Genomic DNA, 10594 nt, shown 5'->3' with positions numbered 1-10594 from the left:
AGGTTCTCCCTGAATTGAGGGGCCCAGAGCTGGACACAGCACTCCAGGGGTGGCCTCACCAGTGCCCAGTCCAGCAGAAGCATCACTGCCCTGCTCCTGCTGCCACACTCTTTCTGATCCAGGCCAGCCTGCCCTTGGCCTTCTTGCCCACCCGGGCACCCGCTGGCTCAGGTTCAGCCTCTGTCCACCAGCACCCCCAGGGCCTCTCCCACGGGGACCCTTTGCAGCTCCTCTGCCCCCGGCCTGGAGCTGCAGGGGGTTCTTGTGGCCAGAGGCCCCAAAGGCACCAAAGGCACTCTTGAACCTCATGCCCACGGGCTCGGCCCAGAGGTCCAGCCTGTCCAGGTCCCTCTGCACAGCCTTCCTGCCCTCCAGCACATCCACACTGCAAGCCAGCTTGGGGTCCTCTGCCAATTTGCTCCTGGAAGACTCAATGCCCTCCTGCACATCCCCATGAAAAATAGGCAACAGGACTGGGCCTGTTACCCAACAAGTTCTAGTGCTTGACAAAGGAGCCCACCCAGCAGTGGGGAGAAACTGCTGGCAGGAGATTGAATGGGGGCAAGAGACAATGGATGATGGACAAGTTCTGGGCCATGGCCATTTGTTAGAAAAACAAAGTAAAAGTTTAAGGCCTGCCATATTTCAGTGGTCAGAGACCTGGCAGAGAAATCTCTTTTTGAGACCTGGACACCAAGAAGGCAGAATTTCTAAACCACAAAGACCCTTAGAGAAACCAGAGATGAAGACAAAACTAACACAGACAGTTACTGAGGCTCTCCCTATCTAGGGAAAAGACAGTTCCTTTGGATACATGTCTGGAATAAAGAGAAGTGCCAGAAATATTCAAACACAAAAAATATCTTTTATTTCACTGAGAATAATAATAAGAATCATCTTAGCCAAGAGAATCAAGAACTAAAAAAGGATACAAAATATCTTATTATGTGGCCTTAAAAACAAATACTACAAACAGCATTTAATACAGTATTAACTAGTGAAAAAAGGGGGTTAACGGGATACCAAAAAAGGGATCTTAACACAATATTATGGATAACTATTAACACAATCTTGGTTAGTAAAAAGGGAAATTAAAGGGAAATACTGTGAACAACTTTTTTATGTAACAATATTCAATGATAAAAGAGGAATTAAAGTGACACTAAAGGGATATTAAAAAGTTTGTTCTCTCAGTTGCTTCCTGTCAATAAACTGTGCTGACCCCCACAGACAGGCCAGGGCTGTCAGGATCTGCAGCAGCTGGTCGGTGCCCGTGCTTAGCGGGCGTCCCCGCGGAGCAACAGGCTCGGTGGTAGGATGAGGATCGCTCAGCTCAGCAGTCCCGACACCCCATTTGATCAGTTCCACATTACACCACGTGGGGCCAGTACCCAGTATAAGGTGATGCCTGAATGGCAGCCAAACCCCGCCTGATCATCACCTCATGGCAACAGTCTGTGCCTGCCCTACTTGTAGGGCAAGGGGCCAGCGACCCCTGCCCACATCATCTTCCTCCCATCATCATCTTTCTCACCCCTAGGGATGACCTCTACCATTGTGTTTCAAGGGTAGATGTATCCATCTTGCAGTATGTGGCAAAACCAAGGAAGAACTCAGCTCTGATAAGAGGGGATATCAAGCTGACTTGCTAAAAAGCACAATGGACCTTCCAATTAGCTTGTGCCATGAAGTTACATTGTACCATACTCTGGCTGGTTTCACATCCTAATATGATTCCTTTCTCACGCCTCTATGCTCCATTGATCATCTAATTCAAAAGTACCCCCCTTACAGGAGGAGCGGCCAATGGGAGTGAGGGGGCGTGGTTTAATCAGCCAATCAGCACGCGCCGATGGTGAGAAGAGCGGGAGTGATGCGGAAGTACCAGGAGGGTGAGAACGGACACTAAAAGGCTCCTTTCTCACCCCAAAACCGCCCCCAAACCGCGGCCACCGCAGAAAAAACTTGAAATATGGCTGAAAACAGTGTGAAAAAAGGCTGATTTACCCCCCACTGAAATGGAGGGCCAAGAGAAGCACAGGCCTGAGCTCCGCCTATTCTCCACCTATTATTAATATGGCTACATAAATGTCATACTCATATAAATATGGCTACATAAATGTTGTACTCATATAAATATGGCTACATAAATGTCGTACTCATATAAATATGGCTACACAAATGTCGTACTCATATAAAAATGTGTTTAAGGCAAATTGTATAAATACCAGTTGCATTTGTGCAAACCTTTTGAGCAAGTTTTCTGTGGTGCAAACCACACTTGTGCTGCTCAAAAGGTCCAAAGGATGGGGGATAGCACCGGTTCCTTGTACCTGATTGTTTGGATTCACCCTGAATATTTCAGTTGCAGTGCTGGGGTGAAGCTCCCCCATCTGGTCAGAGATTTAGGTTGAAAGTCCCGGTTTGGGGTCTCTTAATTTCCCCTCCCACAGGATGTAGTTGTCGGGGCGGCTGCAGATCCAGTTCTTCTCCCTGTGGCACAGGGACGAGCTGATCCACCAGTCATCGAGGTACCCACAGGGCCCCCCACCCCTCACCTCAAACCTGCAAATGCCAACGGGACCAGAGTCAGAAAGGGAAAAGGTAAAAAAGAAAACTCCCCCCCAAAAAATTAAGAAGAGCTGGGATTTCCCCTCCGGCAGAGAAGGGCTTTGGCTGGGGGGGGTCTCTAATCCTCTGATCAGGGTTGGGGGGCAGCGACCTCGGCCCATCCCAACCCCCCATGGAAAGCCAGGAGCTGCCTGGACACGGGGCAGGAGAAGGTGCCCATCCCAGGATGGGGCATCCCAGACTCCAGGAAATCCCTGGGGCCCATCCCGGGGCTCCAGCACGGACACAGGGACCCACCTGCCGTTCAAGGCCGTGCCATTGATCCACTCCCAGCCGTTATCCCTCATTCCCAGCCCGATCCAGTGGTTTGCTTCGCCTTTATAGCGCAGAAGGAAGGCCTGGAAGGCAAAGAAACGTTGGCTTTGGCCAGTCTTGCCTTCCCCACCTCCTCTTTCCCTCCTGTGCCCACCCCCAGCCAGACCTGGGGCTTTTCCCAAGGGTTTGGCTCCTGGCTCCAGCACTGGCAGCACTTTGGGGTCAGCCTGGGGGTTTTGGGGCTGGTTTTATCCTCTTGGTTTCCTCGTGTTTCCCACCCCGGTGCTGCTGCAGAGGCTCAAGCCCAATCCTCACCAGTTCATCCCAGTCCTCACCAGTTCATCCCAGTCCTCACCAGTTCCTCCCTGGTGTTTATGGTGGCCAGGGAAGCTCCCAGGGCCTCACACCTTGCCCGGCCCGTGCTCCAGTTGCCCTCAGCCTCAGAAAAATAATAACATTTTCCTTGGAAACCAGGCCAGGTGTCTGGGCACACGTGGGAGAATTCCAGCTCAGGGAAAGGGGGTCTCACACTGAGAACTGAAACACAGAAAGTTGAGACAGACACGTGGGCAGCCCTGAAAAGCAGCAAAATGGGATTGATTCCTTGGTTTATTCCAGGAGCTGGAAGAGGGAAACTGGGGATGATTCTCTTGGGAAAAGGTGTGACTGAGTGAGGAGCAGATGCCTGGAGCAAAGTGCAAAGGCTCCCACTTTGGGAGCCTCCCTTGATGCCAGGAAGGTCCTGGGATCCTCCCATCTCCCAAAACGGAGGAGCCTGGCCCTGATCCTCCCCATGGAGGTGCCTGGGTGGGACTCACCAGTCAGTGCCACGACCAGGCTGAAGCTGAGGATCCCCAGGAACACACTCAGAGCAAGGAGAACACGCACCTTGGGGGATGTTCTCCAGTCTGACTCGGTTCTGTAGGACCCTGGGGCAGGAAAGAGCAGGGTGAGGGTGGCCTGGCTCCTCTCCTCTCTGCTTTGCCCTCCTGTGCTGGACCCTCAGTCCATCCCCAGCCCCACCCAGGCCCATCCAGGGACCCCTCTGGGGGCTCAGGAGGGCAGGAAAGCTGAGGGGGGTCCTTCAGAGGCACCAACATGTGTTTGAGGACCTGGAGACTGATCTTCAGCCTCCAGAGGTGAATTCCACAGTGTGGAATTCAGTGCAGCTGTGCCTGGGCTGCTCCACACCCACCCAAAGGCTCCATCCCCATCCCACTGGTGCCGCCCCGGAGCGAGATGCTCTTCCCACACCCCGCCCTCCCTCGGAAAGTTTGGGGTTTTCCCAGCATTACCACATTTGGACTCTTTCTCTGGATCACTGCAGGTATTCAGGGCTTCCTCTTGGCCTGAAGAATTTGGCTTTTGGGTTCCTTTCCCCATCCTTGCAGAGAAGCCTCAGGGCCCAGGGCTGACATTCCCTGGGCTCTGTGGGGTGGAAGCCTGGGGTGGAAGGAGAGGAGAGGCTGAGGGGACCTGCAGGCAGCTGAGACCCCCTGGGCCACAGCCCAGCCAGCCACAACAGCCCCTGTGGGGTTGGCACTGGCTGTCAGCGTTATCTTGGTGCCAAGGGGCACCATCGGGCAGGGCTGAACCCACATCTGGGAGAGGAGGCGGCACAAAGGACAGAGGGAGGGGAAAAGATAAGGGAGGGAAAGAGAGGGGAGGGACAAAAATTAAAGAGGAAAAAACAACCCCAACAAATTAAGCAGAAAGGAAAGAAAAAGACAAGTTTAAAGGCACTTGAACTATTAAATAAATAAGTCATTGAGATCTCACAGCTCAAAGGTAGCTGAAGTGTTTGCAGGGGACAGGAGCCCGTTCAGGGCTCGGAGCAGAGTTTGTGCTTTGGGGGCCATTTTGCAAAAACGCACAGGATGGAAAGTAGGTTGTAACAGTTCACAGCACCTGTTCTGCTCGGGTTTTCTGAGTTGAGCTTGTTTTGCTCACAGGAATCCCTGCTCTGGTTCCTCCCCCCGTGCCCACTGTTGCAGGAGCACAACCTGGTTCCCTGCACCCCAAACCAACAGAGGTAGCAGCTTTCGGTCCTCTTGGGTCTTGTGTAAATTACCAGCATCAAATGTACCAACAGGAACATGTCCTGATAAGACAGTAATATTTCATTGCAAGGTGAGTTCTGAAAGCTGCAAAGGGGCAGGTTGGTTTGTGGGTAAATGAATGCGAAAAAAAGCACAAAGCGGTTCCCTCAGAGGGGATTTGCAGGAGGAAACTCAAGGAGTGCTCAGATAACAGCGTTTCCAGAGCCCTGAGAGGGTTAAATTGGAACAACTTAAAAAGGGGGGTTAAAAAGGAACAAACACAGGATGAGCCAGAAGAGGGGGGTGCTCCAGCACCCTGGAGGTTTCCAAGTTCGACAGGATAAAGGCCAGACCTTGACTAAGCTCTGAGCTGGAGCTGAGCCCGAAAGTGGGGGAGGGATCATTACAGATGAAGGGCTTGTTATCTCACAAACTAAACTATCAGATGCCTGGACCTCCTTGGGATGGCAGAAGCCCCAGTGCACAAGTTCCGCCCCCTCATTTCAAGCCAAAATTTCAGTCCTACTTTCACTTCTGCCTCCCAGTGTGACTGAACAAATTCAACAAGTTCCCTTAAAAAGAGTCCCAAAGGTTCACCTTGTGAGACCCCCCCAGTGCAGCCCGAGCTCCTGCCCAGGTTCAATCCCTCCCAAGCCCACCGTGGTTTCCAGCTGGTTCACTCCAGCTCCCCCCAAAATCACTGTTCATTCCACTCAACTGAAACAAATTAAAGTCCTGAAACAAATCAAATTCCTCTCTATCACAGCATTATTTACCTCTTTTCACCACGGTTTTCTCAATTCTCTTCCCAAGAAGCAACCCCTGTCAGCAATAAGGGGCTGAAGAAAACCTGAATAAAACCACTGCAGAAGCTCTTACAAGGCAGCCAAAAAGACAAACCAGCCCAACCCCGCAGCAGACACTCAAACCAATCCCATGGTAGCAAAAGCCTCACTAAACCCAGCTGTAAAACTGTGACTTTTGGGGTTTATTCCCCCCTTCCCTTCAACGTGCCACGTTTAATTAATCAGGTGGTCATTGCAGCCCCCCCAGAGACAAGACCATGATGTGGGGGCTCAGCCCTGTCCCAGCCGTGGCTCACTGTGGGCAGGGAGCACCCACCACCCCGAGTTTGGCAGCCCAGGAGCTGCTCTGGAGTACTCACCTCGCAGGGCAGCTCTCGGAGACTGGGAGACCTTATGGTAGGGAAGGAGAGCCCCCAACAGCTGGAGTTGATTTTCGCTGTTCTCCAGCAGCTTCTCAGTGTCTCCTACTTGGCATCAGGAACCTTTGCTTCCCATTGGCTGCCGGGGGTTCTCCCACGCTTCCCATTGGCTATTTTTCGATCCCCCCGCCCTGGCTCTGCCGTGTGGATGTGAAACGGGAATGTGTGACTCGCGGGTCTGGCTGCCTTCCCCACCGCCGCGGGCTTTATCTTTCCTCGCCGTTTTACTGTTTATTGCCTTCCCGGGCCGCGTGCCTCGACTAGCGCAGACAACCTCACCCGTTCCCCTCCTTCATCCCGGCTCTCGGAGCCTTGGAGCTCCCGGGGGTGACGTGGGAGAGATTCTGTGAGGGCGATTCTGTGAGGGAGATTCTGTGAGGGAGATTCTGTGAGGGCAGTTCTGTGAGGGTGATTCCGTGAGGGAGACTGTGAGGACAGTTCTGTGAGGGCGACTCTGAGAGGGCAACTCTGTGAGGGAGATTCTGTGAGGGAGATTCTGTGAGGGCAGTTCTGTGAGGACAGTTCTGTGACGGCAGTTCTGTGAGGGCAGTTCTGTGAGGGCGACTCTGTGAGGGCAGTTCTGTGAAGGCGACTCTGTGAGGGCAGTTCTGTGAGGACAGTTCTGAGGGTGACTCTGTGAGGGCGACTCTGTGAGGGCAGTTCTGTGAGGGCGACTCTGTGAGGGCGACTCTGTGAGGGCAGTTCTGTGAGGGCAGTTCTGTGAGGGCGATTCTGTGAGGGTGATTCTGTGAGGGCGACTCTTTGAGGGCAGTTCTGTGAGGGCGACTCTGTGAATGTGTTCCGCCATCTTGGCTCCCTCAGGGTGAATGGGGCAATCCCGGCACCCGCAGTCAATCCCTCAGGTCTTTCCCCGCCTGCACGGGGCGAGCGGCCCCCGCAGCTCCCGCACTGACCAGGACATGAGGGACAGCGGTGGGGTCTTACAAACTTTAATATAAATGTAAAAAAAGGAGAAGAAGAGAGAAGTAGAGCAGCAGCACCGATACAGTAGGCTAAGGCCTGATATGGTTTAAAGCTGGCTCCCTGCCAAGTCTCCAAACCTTACCACCAGAAGTCCCCCCCCCCAAACCTCAGGGAGAAGAGGGAGGAAAAAAAACTAAGAAAACCCGAAATGAGAGAGAAACAACCAAAGTGAGATATATAAATATATTTACACTTATATACAATTAAAAATATACAATTTCACAAGGGAAAAGGGAAGGGGGAAGGGAAAGGGAACAATTAGTGACCCAATATCTACAACTAAAAAGTTAGCAAAGAAAATACCTCACTACTCTCCTGGGACAACTGAGAGTCGCTCCGGAACGATCGCCGGCAACCTCCGCCTCCCAAGGTCGGCAAGGCCTAACCAGGCCTCGCTCCCCAACACGGCAGACCCAACAGCAGGGAACCTGCACCTCCAAGCCGCCGGAAGGAAAAAGAGCGAAGGCCTCTCCTCCTTTCTTCTTATAGTCTGGCTTAGGTAAAAATCGTAGGGAATACTGGGTAAATCTGGACCCTTCCTTGGTTACAAACTGGTCACCAAGGAAGGCCTGGCCCAAACCACCACAGGCCACAACCAGGACATTGTACATTCACATTCATTGATTCAAGTAGCGTTCACGAATGGAAAAATACTTCACACGCGCACATTCAAGCACTATAGTGCTTGAATGCAGTGCATGTAGTGTTATGTATGTAAACTGTTATAGAGTATAAATATAAAGTCAATATAAATAGACAATGAGAAAGACTTCTGGGAAAGAAACCCCTAGTCCACGAAGGCACATGTCCACTTCCACATCATGTCCCTGCAGGTTCACTTCCTTGAGACCAGCTACTGAGGTGACAATGACAAAAGGCACCAAGGTTCCTGAGGTTGTGCTGAGATGTGTCACAAAGTAAACAATCACCCGCAGAAGGACATCTCTGTGATAGTGGAAGAAGGAAAGTTGTGAGTCCTCAGGATGGAGAAGGTCCTTTCTCCCTCACTTCTAGTACAGGTGAGGTTGGGGTTTGCTGCAGAGATACGGCAGCTGCTTTGAACAGTCCTCACTCCTGAGTTTATGGTCCGCCAGGTACACACACTCTGAATTGCCAAGGACCTCCAGCCTGCAATGAGGAGCAGAGACAGCGCTGTTACAGGGCAGGGCTGTTAACAGGACAGGTCGTCTCTGCCCATTCCCCCAGCAGATGAGGAGACAAGCGCTGCCCAGGAGGGACAGTCCCAGCAGCCTCATCCCCCCCATCCCCTGCCCGTCCCCCCGGGACTCACGAGGAGTTGTAGCTGCTGCCGTCCACCCACTGAAACCTCTCGCCCCGTCTCCGCAGCCCGAGCCAGTAATCCAGGTTGCCATTGAGGCGGAAGACGTGGTCCTGAGAGGGAGAGAGGAGGTGGTCCTGGGAGGGAGAGAGGAGCGGGCAGTGAGAGCTGCCCCGGGCCAGGAACCTCCCTCAGCCTCCCCTCTGCCACCCACACACCCCCCAGAGCCCCTCACTCACCATTTCCTTGTCACTGAGCATGGCCAGGGAGGCCCCGAGCTTGGAGCACCGATTCTGAGCCTCGTCCCAAGTCCTCTCACCCTTCAAGAGGTAGTAACAGACGCTGTTGTACCTGATCCCAGGCCTCAAGAGAAGGCACAAAGCATGGATCCTTAGGTGTAACTAGAATCTCTCCATGACTTTTTCCTGGAGAGAGAAAGGGAGAACGTCTGAGGATTCCCCTCCACAGGGAGCAGGGAGCCCAGTCCTGTGCCCAGAGCTGCCTCTGTGCTGAGGCAGCTGCTCCTTCCTTACCTGACAGCACAGCCACGGCCACCACCAAAGCCACGTTCAGAAGCACAGACAACACCAGGAATGCAGTCAGCACTTGGTGGGATGTGAACCAATTGACTAGAGCTGGAAAGAGCCACTGGCTGTGAGGATGGAGCTGTCCTGAGCAGGCCCAGCCCTCACATCCCCCCCAGCCAACACCAGAGCAGCCAGAAGTGTCGGCACCAGCCACTGACGGGGCCGAGAGGCCTCTTCCATGCACCTGGAGCAGCCTCACACTTGCCAGCCCCATCCTGGTGGGGCAACACTGTCCCCTCTCTACAGGACACAGGTGGCCCTGCACTCACCCTGACATTTCCCGAGGATCATTTTGTGTATATTCCTTTATTCTGTTCTGTCCCGGAGACTCAGGGACGCCTCTGCATTCCTACCATTCCAGTTGCTTCCACTCTCCATATCTTGAATCACTGCAAAGTTAGAAGAGGGACAAGTTGCAACTTGAACCTGAGGCATCGCTGGGGGTGAAAAAAACCCTCTTTGAGTGCAGATTTAACAGGAGCACTGTGTCAGATTGTAGAGAATACATCGAGAACAGTCCAGAGAGGGGGATTGTGCCCAGGGGCTCCTGCCCGGCCAGTTCGGAGCCCAGGGACACTGAGCGCTGACAATGAGTCACTGCACGCCAACTATGCCAAGGACTGGAAAGAAAAGCAGCAGCGCGGTGGCTCCAGCCACGGGAGGGCAGGATCGGATCTGTCATTCAATCCAAGAATGGTTTGGGACGGGAGGGACCTTCAAGCCCATCCCATCCCCCCGCTGCCCCGGACACCTCGCAGCAGCCCCGGTGGCTCCAAGCCCGGTCCCACCTGGCCGGGAACACTCCCGGGGACGGGGCAGCCAACTCTGTCCGACCGGGAGGCACCGGGACGATCCCCGACGGGGGCGCACGGTTGGGTACAGGGACAGCCCCGCCGGCCCGATCGGTGGCTCCCCCCGCTCCCCTCTCCCCGACCCCGCGGCCGATGCGGCGCGATGAGCGATCGGGCTGCGCGGGGCCGGCGCTGAGACCCGGTGAGAGCCACGGGGGGCGGCCTCTCGAAACACTTCACCCCCGGCGCCCGCCAGAGCCCGCTCCCAGCACCGCCGACATCCTCTACCCAAGGCAGGGCGAACCCTCCAGACCCCACTTTTCGCCCCCTCCCGCTCTCCGAGCCCCGGCAGCACCGAGCGGATCCCACCTGCGCCTGGACAACACCTCGTGGCGGGAGAGGGCTGTCCCGCCCTCCGCCGGCGTGGGCGGCCGAGCCCGCTCCCAGCACCGCCGACATCCTCCACCCAGGGCAGGGCGAACCCTCCAGATCCCCCTTTTCGCCCCCTCCCGCTCCCCGAGCCCCGGCAGGACCGAGCGCATCCCACCTGCGCCTGGGCCGCCCGCGCCCCGCGCCCTTCCCGCCCGGCTCCGCCTCCGCCGGCGGTTTCGCCTCTACCTCCGCCGGTGGGTCGCTCCACAGGGGGAACACCGGAGAGGCGGGGGGACGAGGAGGAACACGGGGACACGGGGGTGACCCAGGGATGCGGCGCGATGAGCGATCGGGCTGCGCGGGGCCGGCGCTGAAGCTGCAGCGAGAGCCACCGGGGGCCACCGATCGAAACACTTCACCCCCAGCGCCCG

At 54.9% G+C, this 10594-nt stretch overlaps 2 protein-coding genes across 2 annotated transcripts; both read right to left on the bottom strand.

Moving 5' to 3' along the window:
* Positions 1-2084: 2084 nt before the first annotated feature.
* On the bottom strand, positions 2085-4319 carry LOC114000541 (C-type lectin domain family 2 member B-like). Its single transcript, XM_027744908.2, has 5 exons — positions 4182-4319; positions 3705-3815; positions 3242-3423; positions 2869-2969; positions 2085-2565 (listed from the first exon to the last, which is right to left on the bottom strand). Exons 1-5 carry the CDS (start codon positions 4267-4269, stop codon positions 2406-2408), a joined length of 642 nt encoding a protein of 213 aa, XP_027600709.1. The 5' UTR covers positions 4270-4319; the 3' UTR covers positions 2085-2405.
* Positions 4320-7924: 3605 nt separating this feature from the next.
* On the bottom strand, positions 7925-8810 carry LOC114000543 (C-type lectin domain family 2 member L-like). The gene is made up of 3 exons (XM_027744910.2): positions 8653-8810; positions 8426-8550; positions 7925-8262 (listed from the first exon to the last, which is right to left on the bottom strand). Exons 1-3 carry the CDS (start codon positions 8671-8673, stop codon positions 8145-8147), a joined length of 264 nt encoding a protein of 87 aa, XP_027600711.2. The 5' UTR covers positions 8674-8810; the 3' UTR covers positions 7925-8144.
* Positions 8811-10594: the final 1784 nt, after the last annotated feature.

This window comes from Pipra filicauda, unplaced genomic scaffold (genome assembly GCF_003945595.2).
Source record: "Pipra filicauda isolate LSUMZ 115617 unplaced genomic scaffold, ASM394559v2 scaffold749_size132029_pilon, whole genome shotgun sequence".
Classification (NCBI taxonomy): domain Eukaryota; kingdom Metazoa; phylum Chordata; class Aves; order Passeriformes; family Pipridae; genus Pipra; species Pipra filicauda.
Note: the sequence above shows the minus strand (reverse complement) of the source record. Positions and strands in the feature narration are given on the sequence as shown.